Raw genomic sequence first — 18,562 nt, 5'->3', positions numbered from 1 at the left:
TGAAGGGTATAGATAGGGTGAACAGTGGGAAGCTTTTTCCCAGGTCGGAGGTGACGATCACGAGAGATCACGGGCTCAAGGTGAGAGGGGCGAAGTATAACTCAGATATCAGAGGGACGTTTTTTACACAGAGAGTGGTGGGGGCCTGGAATGCGCTGCCAAGTAGGGTGGTGGAGGCAGGCACGCTGACATCGTTTAAGACTTACCTGGATAGTCACATGAGCAGCCTGGGAATGGAGGGATACAAATGATTGGTCCAGTTGGACCAAGGAGCGGCACAGGCTTGGAGGGCCGAAGGGCCTGTTTCCTGTGCTGTACTGTTCTTTGTTCTTTGAAATAATCCTGATTGTGCTCAGAATTACACTGAAAATGTGACCAGAAGAGCAGAGTTTTTTTTTGAAAGATGTGACCTCTCCTTTAAGGCAGAGGTGAGGAGGAACCTTTTTGATCAGTTGTTTTTTTTTACTTTATCCATTCATGGGATGAGGGCATCAGTGGCTCGGCCAGGATTTATTGCCACCCATAATTCGCCTGGGGGAGGCGGTGCTGAACTGCAATCTTCAACTGCTGCTGCCAATGCCATATAGGTACACCCACAGTGCGTTTTCTTTTTTTGGGGGGGGATGTTGGAGAGTGGGAAGTTCCTGGACTCTGACCTACTGACACTGAAGGAATGGCGATATATTTCCAAGCCCTGATGATGAGTGGCTTGGAGGAAGATTTCCAGGTGATGTTGTTCTGATGCATCTGCTTTTCCTTTTCCTTCTCGGCTGTAGTCATGGTGGGTTTGGAAAGTTCTGTCAAATATACCTTTGTGAATTCTGGCAATGCATCTTGTAGATGGTGTGCACTGCTGACCCTGTCTGTCAATGGTAACGTAAGCCTTATTGTGACTAATAAATACTCTTTAACTTCAACTTATGGTGCAGGGAGTGACTCTTTGTGGATGGGAAATGAATTAAGTCAGATGCTTTGTACTGGATAGTGTCAAACGTCTAGTGTTGTTGGAGCGACATTCACCCAGGCAAGTTACATCTGGAAACCGGGTACTCCGGCTTCCTTCCACAGTCCAAAGATGTGCAGGTTGGGTGGATTGGTCATTCTAGATTGCCCTTTGTGTGGTTAAAAAGTGAAGGTTAGGTAGATTAGCGGGGTGGGTGCGTGGGGCTCTGGCTATAGGACATGGATGGGATGCTCTGTCGGAGAGTCAGTGCAGTTTCAATGGGCCAAATGGTCTCCTTCAGCACTGTAGGGATTCTCTGATTTAAAGGTCATTTGACTGTCAGAACGGCCCTGAGGAAAGTGGGAAAGCTGTTTGTAGCATTTACAGTAAGAAGTTTAACAACATCAGGTTAAAGTCCAACAGGTTTATTTGGTAGCAAATGCCACACAAGCTTTCGGAGCTGCAAGCCCCTTCTTCAGGTGAGTGGGAATTCTGTTCACAAACAGAGCATATAAAGACACAAACTCAATTTACATGAATAATGGTTGGAATGCGAATACTTACAACGAATCAAGTCTTTAAGAAACAAAACAGCATGAGTGGAGAGAGCATCAAGACAGGCTAAAAAGATGTGTATAGTCTCCAGACAAGACAGCCAGTGAAACTCTGTGGGGGTTACAAATAGTGTGCCATGAACCCAATATCCCGGTTGAGGCCGTCCTCGTGTGTGCGGAACTTGGCTATCAGTTTCTGCTCATAGCTTGTGTGGCTTTTGCTACCAAATAAACCTGTTGGACTTTAACCTGGTGTTGTTAAACTTCTTACTGTGTTTACTCCAGTCCAACGCCGGCACCTCCACATCATGTAGCATTTACAGCAGTGAGCTTGTTGCAGATCAAATTGTTTATTGCAAGCGAGAGTTGATGAAAATAACTGTTTCCTGCAAAGAAATAGAAGAGACACTTGTGGGGAACTGCAAAATATGTTTTTTTTCAAATTGCTCCTGAAAAAGTGAATAGCAGAGAATGGTTTCGATCCATCGACCTCTGGGTTATGGGCCCAGCACGCTTCCGCTGCGCCACTCTGCTATAAGCTAACAGCTTCCTGCTTATTATTGTTGAGCTGTAGTAGGACAAAATGTCACTGTTGCATTGCTGTTTAATGTCAGAAAATGAGGCAGCTCCGCCTGGCGGCACAATTCCATGCTTAACACACCAAGAATGGAACACACATAAAAGCAGCAAGAGACTGACAGGAGGCACAGACAAAGGAGAATGGACCGACTGATCATTTGTGCAAAGTGTTCATGAAGAGATCAGCCATGATCTTGTTGAATGGCGGTGCAGGCTCGAGGTGACAAATGGCCGACTGATGCTCCACGCTTTTATAATCTCATATTCTTCTTTGGATCCAATACTATTTAATTATTTTGTAAGCCATGATTGGGCCACTTTCCAGTTATGTTTACGTGCCAGAAAGGAATGTATAACTCTTTCATTACATACAACTATGCCTTAAATATTAAACATTAAATATTAGCCATTTCCTATCGACCGTTATGCCATTTTATGAATCTATTGATCCGTAATCTATTTTAGCAAACTCACCTCTCATAACTTCCTAGTTTACTTTATTTAGGTTTGGGATTCTCGTTCAGGATTGGATCTGAATCATGCTTCTGGACTGATGGGAGATGTTCCACAAAGCAGTCATTCAATCTACCAATGCAGAGCACATCATTAGCAGTGAAATTTTAGAAAAAATATAATGTTGCAAAAGCTAATTCTCCTGCATGTAGACACTGAACTGTGAGGAAAGATAATGCGGCCTTCCATTCAGGAACTTCTGATAGTTCTTCCCTTTCCTCAACCAATCCTCTCACCGCTGTGTGGTTGGCAGGGTTCTCAAGTGTGTCGCTCCCATGTCCCACACTTTGAACATTTCCAATCAGTTCACAATGATGATTGAATTTCTGCTAAAAGTTTCTAGTCACCTGCCATTTTCATTCTGCATCTCACTCTCACATGGATCATTCTGTCCTGGGTCTTTCCTGGTGTTCAGAGCACCTCTCCTCCATTCAGATTTTTCTTACTTTATGTATCTGGTGATTATCCCTTTCACTGTGTAACTAATTCTTATTATTTAATGCATCTGTGCATGTCACAGATATTCCATTTCGTTCTTTTTCACATGAGCCCCTCTCCTCTCCATTTGCCTGTAATGTATTACATTTCTAACTTCAGACAGTTCTGATGGGCAGATGTTGATCTGAAATATTTGCTATTAACTGTTTGTCTCTGCAGCAGCTCACTTGTTATGTAATTACAGAACTTCGAAACTAAATTCATACTTCCTGCATTCATACCGTTTGAAGTCAGTACTAAGGTTGAGATGAGTTTTCAGAGAGGTGAGTAAAATCGTGATCAGTTTCAATGGAGTAAATTGAAAGAAAATGTTTCTGTGAACCACTGGCACGGGTTCATTGTGAATGATATAAAAGAACAAAGAAAACCGTCAGGGAACACAGTTGTCGTTACATTGGGCAGCAAATTGCTGTGATCTTGAATATGGTGCCTGTAATGCCTAGAATGAAAAGTAAATTCAAAATGTCATTGGACAAATAAGGATAGGAATACATTTTGAGGCTGTATTTTAGATAAGAGGAAGTATTGCACGAAAGGGAGAGGAAATCTCTTTCGGAATGCTGATGGGTTTAAATTTAATTCCTTGTGCTGTTTTATTCAATGTAATGGTGGCCTGTGTAACTAAGTAAGAAGTCTCACAACACCAGGTTAAAGTCCAACAGGTTTATTTGGTAGCAAATACCATAAGCTTTCGGAGCTTGCTGCTCCTTCGTCAGATGGTGTGGTCTCTGCTCTCCAACAGTGCACAGACACAGAAATCAAGTTCCAGAATACTAATTAGAATGCAAATCTCTACAGCCAGCCAGGTCTTAAAAGGTACAGATAATGTGGTTGGAGGGAACATTTAACACAGGTTAATGAGATGTGTATTGTCTCCAGACAGAACAGCTGGTGAGATTATGTAAGACCAGGGGCAAGCTGTGGGGGTTACTGATAATGTGACATAAATCCAACATCCCGGTTTAGGCCATCCTCATGTGTGCGGAACTTGGCTATCAGTGCAACTAACCTGTGTAACTAACCCAGGAAGAGTTTTAATAACACCAGGTTAGAGTCCAACAGGTTTATTTGGCAGCAAATACCATTAGCTTTCAGCGCTCCGAAAGCTAATGGCATTTGTGACCAAATAAACCTGTTGGACTTTAACCCGGTGTTGTTAAAACTCTTACTGTGTTTACCCCAGTCCAACGCCGGCATTTCAACATCATAATTAACCCAGGATACAGCGCGCGGGTGAATACGGTCTATCTCATTCAGAATGGTCCGCACGGCGCAGCTGCCGTTCGGCCGCGTCCTCGGATACCGAAAGTCTGCGCGGAGCATGCGCGGTGCGCTTCCCGGAAGTTCAGCGGCGTCGCGCGTGGACGCAGTAATTCCGAGTCAGAGGCCGGAGCAGAGGCGCCCGGCGGCGAGAGCACGGCACCATGAAGCGGATGGTGCAGCGAGGCCATCCTCACCGCCCCATATGGAACAGTGTGAGTGAGAGGAAACAGAGAGCAGTGCTTAATGGTTGTTTCTCAGACTGGAGGAAGGTTTCCAGTGGAGTTCCCCAGGGCTCGGTGTTCGGAGCCCTGCTCTTCCTGATATATATTAATGACACACACCTTGGTGTACAGGCCACAAGCTCAACATTTCCACACGCCAGCAAACTTGGAGGCATTGGCAACTGTGAGGAGGAAAGTGGGAAACTTCAAAAGGACACAGGCAGCTTGGTGGAATGGGAGAGAAATGGCAGTGGGGAAAGTTCCAGCACCGATTGCCCCGCGGGTGCCCCTGGGGAGCGTGCCCACTCTCAGTGCCTGGGCAAGTCAGTGTGTTGGATAGAGCGCTTTCTGGGGCGCAGAGAATTGTTTTCATTCATGTGATGTGTTCATCACTGGCTTGGCCAGCATTTATTGCACTAATTTCCCTTGAACTGAGTGGTTTGTTAGGCCATTTCAGAGGGCATTAAAGAGTCAAAAACATACTGTGGGTCTGGAGTCACAGGTAGGCCAGAACAGGTAATGTGGGTGGATTTCGTTTCCTAAAGGGGTATCAGTGAACCAAATGGGTTTTTACAACATGGCCATCATTAGACCTTTAATTCCAGATTTTAATTGAGCTCAAATTGCACACTGTGCTGAGGTGATAATCAGTTCCCATTGAATTGCACTGGACCTCTGGGTCACTCATCCAGTGACAATACCACTACACCATTACCTCCTCATGTGGGAACTGTGGCTGCCACGAGCAGATATCAGCAAGTAGTTTATTGTAGGCTGATTGTCAGTGAGCTGAAACATGAACTCTGTTTCTCTCTCCACAGATGCTGCCTGACCTGTTGTGTATTCCAGAATTTACACCTTGTTTCAGATGTCCAGCGTCCACATGATTTCACCTGTGAATTATTGCAGCTGTTGCTCAGAAAACTGAGGCCTGAAATAGACAAATTAAGAGCGATTTTGAATCAAGCTGGATGTTGGTTTTGGAATTCGGCCCCTCAGTTTCTGTGAAGGTATGTTTTTGTTTGGGTGACTTTGGTGTGTAGTAGCAGGAGAAAGTGATGGGTTTAATTCTGAGTAAATTTGAGAGCAGTAGGGTCAAAACACTTCTGATCAAAGATCATTAACTGTGTCTTGTACAGTTAAAGAAACATTGCACACTCACATACAATAAGTGTTGGACAGAGAATCAATTCCACATTGAAATGCAGGATCAGACTGAGTTAATTCCACACTGAAAACTGTAACAGAGACTGAGAAAAGGAGTTAGTCCCACACACACACTATCAGAACATAAGAAAAAGGAGCAGGAGAAGGCCATTCAGCCCATCAGGCCTGTTCTGCCATTCAGTAAGATCATGGCTGATCTGATTGTGGCCTCCACTCCACTTCAGTGCCTGTCCCCATAACCCTTGATTCTCTTGTAGCTCAAAAATCTGTCTAACTCAAGATTGAATCTATTCAATGACAAAAATTAAGGTTCCCTTAAAATAAGTAATTCCTCCTAATCTCCATCTTAAATTGGAGACGTTTACAACATGGAAACAGGCCCTTCAGCCAAACTTGTCCATGCCGCCCTTTTTAAAAAAAAACTCAAGGTAATCCCAATTGCCCGCATTTGGCCCATATCCCTCTATACCCATTGTACCCATGTAACTGTCTAAATGCTTTTTAAAAGACAAAATTGTACCCGCCTCTACTACTACCAGTGGCAGCTTGTTCCAGACACTCACCATCCTCTGTGTGAAAAAATTGCCCCTCTGCACACTTTTGTATCTCTCCCCTCTCACCTTAAACCTATGCCCTCTAGTTTTCGACTCCCCTACCTTTGGGAAAAGATATAGACTATCTAGCTGATCTGGGCCCCTCATTATTTTATAGACCTCTATAAGATCACCTCCTACGCTCCAGAGGAAAAAGTCCCAGTCTATCCAGCCTCCCCTTATAACTCAATCCATCAAGTCCCGGTAGCATCCCAGTAAATATTTTCTGCTCTCTTTCGAGTTTAATAATATCCTTTCTATAACAGGGTGACCAGAATCGTACACAGTATTCCAAGTGTGGCTTTACCAATGTTTTGTACAACTTCAACAAGACATTCCAAGTCCTGTATTCAGTGTTCTGACCAATGAAACCAAGCATGCCGAATGCCTTCTTCACCACTCTGTCCACCTGTGACTCCACTTTCAAGGAGCTATGAACATGTACCCCTAAATCTCTTTGTTCTGTAACTTTCCCCAACGCCCTACTATTAACTGAGTCAGTCCTGCCCTGGTTCAATCTACCAAAATGCATCACCTCACATTTGTGTAAATTAAACTCCATCTGCCATTCGTCAGCCCACTGGTCCAATGATCAAGATCCCCGTGCAATTGGAGATAACTTTCTTCACTGTCCACTCTGCCACCAATCATAGTGTCATCTGCAAACTTACTAACCATTCCTCATATATTCTCATCAAATCATTAAGAGAAATGACAAATAACAGTGGACCCAGCACAGATCCCTGAGGCACACCGCTGGTCACAGGCCTCCAGTTTGAAAAACAACTCTCTGCAACCACCGTAGATCCCGTGAGATTTAACCTTATGCAACAACCTACCATGTGGTACCTTGTCAAAGGCCTTGCTAAAGTCCATGTAGACAACATCAACTGCACTGCCCTCATCTACCTTCTTGGTTACCCCTTCAAAAAACTAAATCAAATGGCCTCTTCATTGTTTCATTATACTTTCTATCTTCCTCATCCTCCAAGGAGCCCTGGCTTTGGTTCCCCTCCCTTTCACCCTGATTAGAATGTACCGAGTCTGTACCTGAAACATCTCCTGAAAGATCACCCATTGTTCTGTTACAGTTTTTCCTGTCAGATTTTGGCTCCAGTTTACTCTGGCTCAATCCCAGCTCCTCCCATTGAGGTTAGTCCTCTTCCCATTCAGAAGTGCTACTTTAGATTGTTCCTTGCTAATATCAAGCTTGTGATACAATGATCACTGTTACTCAAGTGACCACCTCCAGACACTTGGATCATGTGGTCAAGCTCCCTGTCAGTCTGTGTGAGAATGGAATTAATTCTGTATCTACAATGAATGATCTGCCCATAGATTTGCTGCTCTATTTCCTTCTCACCACACCTACCTTTTACCCTTCTCTCTATTCTGTTCACATTGTATTGAATAATAATTGCCCGGTGTTCTCCATTTCCAGACCGCATTTACAACATTGACACTCTCTTGTGTTCCTATGTATTCACTACACTGTCCACTATGCTACCAAGATTGCTGGCATAGTGGACAGTGAAGAAGGTTATCTAGGATTGCAACAGTATTGTGATCAATTGGGCCAGTGGGCTGACGAATGGCAGATGGAGTTTAATTTAGACAAATGCAAGGTGATGCATTTTGGTCGATCGAACCAGGGCAGGATTTACTCTGTTAATAGTAGGTCGTTGGGGAGAGTTATAGAACAAAGAGATCTCGGGGTACAGATTCATAGCTCCTTGAAAGTGAAGACACAGGTGGACAGAATGGTGAAGAAGACATTCAGCATGCTTCGTTTCATTGGTCAGAATATTGAATACAGGAGTTGGGATGTCTTGTTGAAGTTGTACAAGACATTGATCAGGCCACACTTGGAATACTGTGTACAGTTCTGGTCACATTATAGAAAGGATATTATTAAATAAGAAAGAGTGCAGAAAAAATTTATAGGATGCTACCGGGACTTGATGGTTTGAGTTATAAGGAGAGGCTGGATCGACTGGGACTTTTTTCTCTGAAGCGTACGAGGCTGAGGGGTGATGTTATAGAGTGTTATAAAATAATGCGGGGCAAAGAGCAGCTAGATAGTCGATATCTTTTCCCAAATGTAGGGGAGTCTAAAACGAGAGGGCATAGGTTTAAGGTGAGAGGGGAGAGATATAAAAGGGTCCAGAGGGGCAATTCTTTCACCCAGAGGGTGGTATGTGTCTGGAACAAGCTGCCAGAAGTAGTAGTAGAGGTGGGTACAATTTTGTCTGTTAAGAAGTGTTTAGATAGTTAGATGGGTAAGATGGGTATAGAGGGATATGGACCAAATGCAGGCAATTGGGACGAGATTAGGGGTTAAAAAACGGGGTGGCATGGACCAGTTGGGCCAAAGGGCCTGTTTCCCTGCTGTAAACCTCTGACTCTATGACACTTTGTGTGATTACACACATGCTTTCCAAACCTATCCTTGTATTCCACTGAGATTCCTTCTTCATATACTCCTACCTTATATGATTTGATTTATTATTTTCACGTGTATGAGTATACAGTGAAAATTACTGTTTCTTGCGCGCTATATCGACAAAGCATACCTTTCATAGAGAAGGAAAGGAGAGAGTGCAGAATGTAGTCATAGCTAGGGTGTAGAGAAAGATCAACTTAATGCAAGGTAGGTCCATTCAAAAGTCTGGCAGCAGCAGGGAAGAAACTGTTCTTGAGTCAGTGGGTACGTAACCTCAGACTTTTCTATCTTTTTCTCAATGGAAGAAGGTGGAAGAGATAATGTTCGGGGTGAGTGGGGTCCTGAATTCTGCTGGCTGGCAGCAGGAAGTGTATCCAGAGTCAATGAATGGGAGGCTGGTTTGCGTGATGGATTGGGCTACATTCACAACATTTTGTAGTTTCTTGCAGTCTTGGGCAGAGCAGGAGCCAAACCAAGTTGTGATACAACCAGAAATAATGCTTTCTATGGTGCATCTCTAACAGTTGGTGAGAGTCGTAGCTGATATGCTAAATTTCTTTAGTCTTCTGAGAAAGTAGAGGTGTTGGTGGGGCTTTCTTAACTATAGTGTCGGCATGGGGGGGGGGAACCAGGACAGGTTGTTGGTGACCTGGACACCTAAAAACATGAAGCTCTCCACCATTTCTACTTCGTCCCCGTTAATGTAGACAGGGGCATGTTCTCTCTTATGCTTCCTGAAGTAGATGACAATCTACTTCATTTTGTTGACATTGGGGGACAGATTATTGTCACCGCATCAGTTCACCAGATTCTCTATCTCGTTCCTGAACTCTCTCATCATTGTTTGCGATCTGGCCCACTGCGGTGGTGTCGTCAGCAAACTTGAAAATCGAATTGGAGGGGAATTTGGCCACACAGTCACAGGTGTCTCAGGAGTATAGTAGGGGGCTGAGAACACAGCCTTGTGGGGCACCAGTGTTGGGGATGATCGTGAAGGAGGTGTTGTTCTTATCGTTTCTGATTGTGGTCTGTGGGTTATGAAGTTCAGTATCCAGTCGCAGAGAGAGGAGCCGAGGTCCAGGCCACGGAGTTTGGAGATGAATATTGGTGTTGAAGGCTGAGCTGTAGTCAATAAATAGAAGTCTGCTGTAAGTCTCTTTGTTATCTAGGTGTTCCAGGGCTGAGTGCAGGTGCAGGGAGATGGTGTTTGCTGTGTACTGTTGCGCTGGTAGGCGAACTGTAGTGGATCCAGATAGTCTGGGAGGCTGGAATTGATTTGTGCCATGTCTAATCTTTCGATGCACTTCCTAATGATGGATGTCTGAGCCACTGGATAATGGTCATTGAGGCACGCTGCTTAGCTTTTCTTTGGTACTGGGATGATGGTCGTCGTCTTGAAGCAGGTAGGGACCTGAGATTGTTGTAAAAAGAGGTTGAAGATGTCTGCGAATCCCCCCGCCAGCTGATCCATGCAGGATCTGAGTGCTCGTCTGGGTACCCCATCCAAGGCAGTCACTTTCCTTGGGTTGACCTTTGAGAAAGCTGCTCTGACATTTGCAATGGTGACCTCGGATACAGATTCATCTCAGGCTTCCAGGGTGGAGGGCGTGCTCTCGCTGACCTCTTGCTCAGAGCGGGCACAGAATGCATTGAGCTCATCAGGGAGGCGTGCGTTGGAGCCGGTGATTTTCTTTTTCTTTCTCCAGATATTCCTCTTTTCCACTTCTATATAATGGTGCCCATCCCGTGCCAGTTTAGTTCAAACCCTCCTCGTCCACATGAGTGACCCTCTCCATGAGGACACAGGCATTGAGTACAGAATCATGCAAGTTATGCTGAGCCTTTAGAAAACTCTGATTGGATCACAGCTGAAGCATTGAGTCCAGTTCTGCTCAGCACACTTGAGGAAACATGTGACGGTGGTTCAGCGGGTGCAGAGGAGATTGACCAGAATGGTTTCAGCAATGAGGGATTTTAGCCACAAAGTTAGGTTACAGAAGCTGGGGTTGATCTTTTTGGAGCAAGGCAGATTGAGAGAGAGGTCTGATAGAGGTGGACAGGATTATGGCTGGTGTGGTTCAGGTAGACAAAGAAAAGCTGATTCCATTCACTGATAGTATAAGGACTAGGGGGCACAAGTTGAAGGTTTTGGAAGACACACTGGGGGGATGTGTGGAAGAACTTCTCATGCAGCGAGTGACAACCTGGAAGTTGCTGTCTCTGAGGTTGGAAGCCGAGATGATGAATTATTTCAAAGAGGAATTTGGAGGGACATTTGAGGGAAATAAACTTGTCGGGCGATGGGGATAGAGCAGGAGAATGGGACTGACTGGATTGCTCCACGGAGAACCAGCATGGACTGGATGTGGCGAATGGCCTCCTTCCATACGGTAATGACTCTAATTCCAGTCTCCCCTGGTTTGTTGTTATTGGACAGTGAAGATTGGAAGCAGAGGCAGACAGTCAGGATGTGGGGAGTTAGACAAAGAGCAGCTCTTGCAGGCACCAGGTGAGAACGAGGATGGACACATTTTAAACAGAGACTGTTTGGTTTTGATTACGATCTGGTTAATCACACCGGAGCAATGAATGGAAACATGAACATTACAAATGTCCCTGCTCCATCCGGTTATCCCATTCATGGAGCAGTGCAGGGTTTCAGTTCTATCTGAATGTCATTGAATTGTTGTAGCGCCTACCGCCACTGATCATGCATCTCGTACGCAGACACTAAGGACTGCAGTCACACATTGACAATGTTTGTATCACTGGGGTTCCTTTGTGGCTGTTCATTATGATTATGTAGTGAGATTTATAAATTACTAAAACTGCTCTTTTAAATTTATTTGCAAGGCCAGAGATCCTCTGACCTCGGAAGGAAGACCCTGACCTGGCGGTGACCCGGAGAACCCGAACACGTGGACCCAGCTGTGACTCCAGAGACCCCATCCACTAACCGGCCTTCAACCCGTCCATGCCGGAGTGTGGTGTGAACACCGTCCAAACTCAAACCGCAGCCCGACAGCGACCCGGAACTCCCGACCGCTCAGACCCGACTGCCGACGCAGGAACCGTGACCATGGCAACAAATCCTCCACCCACACACCAACCAAAGCGGAAACAGGATACAGCTACACCCTTGATCCCACAGACTAAACACCGTCTCACAGGCACGACAGGAAGCAGCCACCCCAGGAAGCGTGGGAAACGCGCAGGCTTGCAGGTGAGACTGAAACAATGTGGTTCCAAGGCCCCCCTCCCCAGCTTACTCCTGGCAAATGTTCAATCTCTGGAACACAATCTCGATGAACTTAAAACCAGACTCACTTTTCAAAGGGAACTGAGAGACTGCTGTGTGCTCTGTTTCACGGAGACACAGACCACACCTGCTTCACCGGACAGTGCCCTACAACCTCAGGGCTTCTCCATCCACCGAATGGACCGTACAGCGGCCTCAGATAAGGCTTGCGCAGGTGGCGTCTGCCTTCTAATCAACACCTCTTGGTGCTCCGATGTCACAACACTGGCGAGTTTCTGCTCCTCGGACCTAGAATACCTGACGCTGAAATGCTGCCCCGACAACCTTCCACGGGAGTTCACCTCTGTTATCCTGACAGCAGTTTACATTCCACCCCAGGCAGACATGAAGGTCGCGCTGGATGAAATATCTACCACCACAAACAGCCTTGAGACAAAATATCCCGAGGCCTTGTTCATCGAGGCCGGGGACTTCAACCAGGCCAATCTCAAGAGTGTCTTACCAAGGTACTACCAACATGTCACCTGTCCCACCAGAGGCCCAAACATCCTCGACCACTGTTACACAAAAGTCAAACATGCCTATCGTTCTATCACCCGCCCAAACTTTGGCAAATCAGATCACAAGGCTGTGCTCCTGCTCCCAGCTTACAAGCAAAAAACTGAAGCAGGAGAATCCGATTAAAGAAAGTCACGCATTGTTGGTCTGAGGAATCGGATGATCTCCTACGTGACTGCTTCGAGTCAATGCACTGGTCAATATTTAAAAACTCTGCAAGCACCCTGAATGAGTACGTCACTACAGTAACTGACTTCATTAGTAATTGCATAGAAGACTGAGCCAAAGAAGCAAATCCATGTTTTTCCCAACCGGAAAGCATGGATGAACAGGGATATCCACTGCTTCCTGAAGTCCAGGTCCGAGGGGTTCCAGTCAGGGGACCCTGAACTGTAAAGAAATCCAGATATGATTTACAGGGAACCATCAAAGATGCCAAGTGCCAGTACCGGACCAAGCTAGAGTCCTTGGCTCGCCACATGTACTCCCACCGTTTATGGTAAGGTCTGAAAGACATAACAGGCTACCAGATGAAGGAATGTAGAATTGCCAGCGACAATGCCCCTCTCCCTGATGAGCTCAATGCATTCTATGTCTGTTTTGAGGAAGAGAGAGGATGCCCTCCACTCTGAAAGCCTTGGCCGAACCTGTATCCGAGGTCACCATCACAGACTTCAGATCAGCCTTCTTGAAAGTCAACCCACGGCAAGCGACTGGCCTGGATGGGGTACGGGGACAGGCACTCGGATCCTGCGTGGACCAGCTGGCAGGGGTATTCGCAGACATCTTTAACCTCTCCTTCCACCAATCTGAGGTCCCTATCTGCTTCAAGAAGATGACATCATCCGTGTACCAAAGAAAAGCCAGGCATAGTGCCTTCATGACTATTGCCTGGTAGCTCTGACATCCATCATTATGAAGTGCTTCGAAAGGTTAGTCATGGCACGGATCAACTCCAGCCTCCCAGATTGCCTGGATCCACTACAGTTCACCTACTGCCACAACAGGTCCACTGTCGATGCCATCTTCCTGACCGTACACTCAACCCTGGAACACCTGGATAATAAAGACTCATGTCAGATTCCCATTTATTGATTACAGCTCAGCCTTCAACACCATTATTCCCACAAAACCCATCTTCAAACTCCATGGCTCGGGTTTGGCTCCTCCCTCTGTGACTGGATCCTAGACTTCCTAACCCACAGACCGCAATTAGTAAAGATAAGCAACGACACCTTCTCCACGATTATTCTCAACACCAGTGCCCCACAAGGCTGTATCCTCAACCCCTTACGATGCTCCTTCTCCCCTTATGACTGTGTGGCCAAATTCCGCTTCAAATCTATTTTCAAGTTTGCTGATGATACCACCATAGTGGATCGGAGCTCAAACAATGATGAGACGGACTACAGGAATGAGACAGAGAATCTGGTAAATTAGTGAGACGGCAATAATCTCTCCCTCAATGTCAACCAGACAAAGGGGATTGTCATTAACTTCAGGAAGCATAGTGGATGACATGCCCCTGTCTACATCAATGGGGATGAAATGGAAATTGTTGAGAGCTTCAGGTTTCTGGGTGTTGAGATCACCTATAACTTGTCCTGGTCCTTCCACCCTGACACTATAGTTAAGTAAGACCTCTAATTTCTCAGGAGACTGAGGAAATTCAGCATTTCCGCTCTGACTCTCACCAGGTTTTACAGATGCACCAAAGAAAATACCCTTTCCAGATGTATCTCAGCTTGGTATGGCTCCTGCTCTTACCAAGACCGCCTAACACTACGAACAGTTCTTATAGTAGCCCAGTCCATCACACAAACCACCCTCCCATCCATTGACTCCGTCTGCACTTCCCATCACGTCAGAAAAGCAGCCAGCATCATCAAAGACCCCCACGCACCCCGGACATACTCTCTTCCACCTTCTTCCAGCAGGAAAAAGATACAAATGTCTGAGATCATGTACCAACCAACTCAAGAACCGCATCTTCCCTGCTGCCATCAGACTTTTGAATGGACCTGCCTTATATTGATCTTTCGCTACAGACTAGTTATGAATGTAACACTACATTCTGCACTCTGTCATTTCTTTCTCCCCATGTACTCTATGAATGGTATGCTTTGCTTGTATAGCGCACAAAAAAAAATACTTTTCACAGTATGCCAATACATGTGACAACAGTAAATCAAATTGAAAAAGGGCTGTGTATTATTCCCTCACCTGTAATTGGGCTACAATGAGTAAATTATTCCTGACTGGCAAATCATTGAATCAATCAAGGTTAGTTTGAAGTTTCCTCACCTGAGTCGCAATGAACAGTGCAGCGAGCTCCTCACACACAGTATGTCTGTTCTCTCTCAGAGTGCATCAGTTCCACAGTCTCAGGCAGCAGAACCGGTTGCAGAGACACATTTTCAATCCAACAATCAATCAGAGCAGGAGAGACAGACATTGTTTCCATGTCATCCCAAGTCAGTACCACTGACAGGTAGATACATAAATCCCAGTCCAAATTCTCACCCGCTATCAGATTGTCAGTGTGTCAGTCCTACAATATTGTAGCCTTAGTTGCAATTCAATTGAATACCAGATAGAACTGAATGATAGTATAATCTGAGACACACACTGATTATTGTAATAAGGATACATATAAATTGGTGCAAACTGAGATACAGATCACATACCTGACTTATACGCGGAGGGTAGAAATTGTAATAATTCTCAGTCAAACTGAGTTCAACATTCAAGTATAAAGTTCTCCCAAACAGAGTGAATGATGAAGGCATCAATTTGATTATTAAAATGTGAATTACACTTACCTTTACTTAACAATGGCGTGTTAGATGAAAAGATGCATGATCCTCCACAATTGTGCTCACACAGAAAGTGATTTAATACAAGGCAAAAATTAGAATTAAAATTAGAACGTGTCCAGGCATTGTGCCTATGTTGAATTGAACAGAAATATACAGGGCTAAGTTTTCTTTGTGCCCTCCCCATGACAACGTCTTGACCAATTAGAGTTCACTTGTCAACGATCAGCATCCTTTTTTTCCAGCACTTGTTCCTCCCTTTGACATTTGGCATTCTTGCATTTGTTCTTTTGAGTGCAAAATCAGAAGCTTCAACAGGCTGTCTCTTTTTTGTTTAGCAGTTATAGAATGGGTAAAGCACACAAAGAGACCAGTCTGCCCATTGATCTGTACCTACCCTATTCAAAAGCAACTCAGCTACTCCCACTCACCCATCACGTCCCTAGAGCCTTGTTTTTATTTCTCTTTTCTGTTAATTTCTCCTTTTTCTGTGTCTCTCGTGCCCATCAAACTAAAATAATCGATCCACACGGAAAGAATGTGTTCCCTTCATAAACACCAATCATATCCCCTCAAAATCAATGCTTCGCAGGGTTCATTGTCTAAGGCAATGCTGCTGACAGCTTGTTTCAAAAACAATATTGATAACTCGACATCAGCTTCATTCAGCAACACTGTTACAAAACAGCTTTAATCAATCCTTTGTTGTATCTTAGGATCTATCCCACTGCAGTCAGCTCCAATTCTCTTCTTCATTACCCTTTCCATTCTCAGATTTAGTTGTCCTGAGCTGTCTGGTCCCCAATCCAATTCTCCGATTGAAATATAAGTGTTTTCATTTGATTCAACTTCTGAAATGAGCAATTCACAAGTTTGGGTTCAGTTTCCTTCTTTTAATTCTGAGGAGCTGCTGTGGTTTGCTTGGATTCAAACATCATTTTCCAAATTCAGGATGTAAATCCTGGACAAACATCCAGAGGGTCAGTGATCACTGGTGGCTGCAGGAGATGAGTTTTTTTATTAATTCACAGGAATAGGGCCCAGTTCTAATTACACTCTCACAGACACCACCATTAACTAACAGAATTAATCCCAATCTCTCATACAGCACCACCGACTGACAGAATTAATCCCACTCTCGCACACAGCACCACCGATTTACAGAATTAATCCCACTCTCACACAAAGCACCACCGACTGACAGAATTAATCCCAATGTCACACACAGCACCACCGACTGACAGAATTAATCCCAATGTCACATACAGTACCCCCAATGTCACATACAGTACCACCATGTGAAATTATGAATCCCACTCTCACATAGAGTATCACCAATTGACAGAATTAATCCCACTCTCAGAAAGAGTACCACCGACTGACAGATTGAATCCCACTCTCCCAGACAGCACAGAGGATAATCAGATGCAGAATTGGTTTGAAAGATTCCAAGGTACTGAGAATGATAAAATAAATCGCACAGACAGCATCAGAGAGTGCGTAAATCCCACACAAACACACTGAATCAGAGTGAGTAAATCTCACACTCACACATTGTGTCAGAGAGTGACTAAATCCCACACACACACACTGTATCAGAGTGAGTAAATCCCACACACACACTGTATCAGAGAGTGAGTAAATCCCACACAAACACACTGTATCAGAGAGTGAGTAAATCCCACACTCACACACTGTGTCAGAGAGTGACTAAATCCCACACACACAAACTGTATCAGAGAGTGAGTAAATCCCACACTCACACTGTATCAGAGAGTGAGTAAAGCCCACACTCACAAAGTATCAGATAGTGAGTAAATCCCACACTCACACACTGTATCAGAGAGTGAGTAAATCCCACACACACTGTATCAGAGAGTGAGTAAATCCCACACTCTCACACTGTATCAGAGAGTGAGTAAATCCCACACACACACACTGTATCAGAGAGTGAGAAAATCCCACACTCACACACTGTATCAGAGAGTGAGTAAATCACACACACACACACACTGTATCAGAGTGAGTAAATCCCACACTCACACACTGTATCAGAGAGTGAGTAAATCCCACACACACACACTGTATCAGAGAGTGAGTAAATCCCACACACACACACTGTATCAGAGAGTGAGTAAATCCCCCACACACACACACTGTATCAGAGTGAGTAAATACCACACTCTCACACTGTATCAGAGTGAGTAAATCCCACGCTCACACACTGTATCATAGAGTGAGTAAATCCCACACTGACACTGTGTCAGAGAGTGAGTAAATCCCACACTCTCACACTGTATCAGAGAGTGACTAAATCCCACACACACACACTGTAGCAGAGAGTGAGTAAATCCCACACTCACACACTGTATCAGAGACTGAGTAAATCCCACACACACTGTATCAGATAGTGAGTAAATCCCACACACACACACTGTATCAGAGAGTGAGTAAATCCCACACTCACACACTGTATCAGAGAGTGAGTAAATCCCACACACACACACACTGTATCAGAGTGAGTAAATCCCACAATCACACACTGTATCAGAGAGTGAGTAAATCCCACACACACACACTGTATCAGAGAGTGAGTAAATCCCACACACACACACACTGTATCAGAGAGTGAGTAAATCCCACACACACACACCCTGTATCAGAGTGAGTAAATCCCACACTCTCACACTGTATCAGAGTGAGTAAATCCCACACTCACACACGGTATCAGAGAGTGAGTAAATCCCACACTCACACTGTATCAGAGAGTGAGTAAATCCCACACTCACACTCTGTATCAGAGAGTGAGTAAATCCCACACTCACACTGTATCAGAGAGTGAGTAAATCCTACACTCACACACTGCATCATAGAGTGAGTAAATCCCACACTCACACACATTCCCAGAGATTCACTGTTCCGGAAGGAACCCACACTCCCGCACAGTCCTTCTGAGGAGAAGGGTCCCTCACACCGACAGCCAGGCGACATTTCCCGGTGCATCTGAAAAACTGGTCCTGGAGAGATTCTTTGTCAAATGTATTTCCTGACTGTAGTAAGGAGGCTTGTGATTGGCGGAAAGGCTTCAATCTGATTGGTCTATTGACATATTCACTCAAATGAACCCCTGATAAGTGACTGTAATAACTTTCAAA

At 44.9% G+C, this 18,562-nt stretch overlaps 1 protein-coding gene and 1 non-coding gene across 3 annotated transcripts; one reads left to right on the top strand and one right to left on the bottom strand.

The window, feature by feature from the left end:
* Window positions 1-1,959: 1,959 nt before the first annotated feature.
* trnam-cau (transfer RNA methionine (anticodon CAU)) lies at window positions 1,960-2,031 on the bottom strand. The gene has a single exon. It is a non-coding gene; the product is annotated as a tRNA-Met (tRNA).
* A 2,431-nt stretch (window positions 2,032-4,462) lies between these two features.
* On the top strand, window positions 4,463-14,834 carry LOC144483577 (uncharacterized). 2 transcript variants are annotated; one of them, XM_078202210.1, is made up of 3 exons: window positions 4,463-4,562; window positions 5,393-5,581; window positions 11,633-14,834. In XM_078202210.1, the coding sequence occupies exon 3, from the start codon at window positions 11,749-11,751 to the stop codon at window positions 12,715-12,717; it is 969 nt and encodes a 322-aa protein (XP_078058336.1). In that variant the 5' UTR covers window positions 4,463-4,562; window positions 5,393-5,581; window positions 11,633-11,748; the 3' UTR covers window positions 12,718-14,834. The 2 variants fall into 2 exon arrangements, with proteins under 2 accessions (XP_078058336.1, XP_078058335.1); XM_078202209.1 differs by having other exon boundaries at window positions 11,628-14,834.
* The last annotated feature ends 3,728 nt before the right edge of the window (window positions 14,835-18,562 follow it).

The sequence above is a fragment of the Mustelus asterias genome, unplaced genomic scaffold (assembly GCF_964213995.1).
Source record: "Mustelus asterias unplaced genomic scaffold, sMusAst1.hap1.1 HAP1_SCAFFOLD_76, whole genome shotgun sequence".
In the NCBI taxonomy this organism is placed as follows: Eukaryota; Metazoa; Chordata; class Chondrichthyes; order Carcharhiniformes; family Triakidae; genus Mustelus; species Mustelus asterias.
Note: the sequence above shows the minus strand (reverse complement) of the source record. Positions and strands in the feature narration are given on the sequence as shown.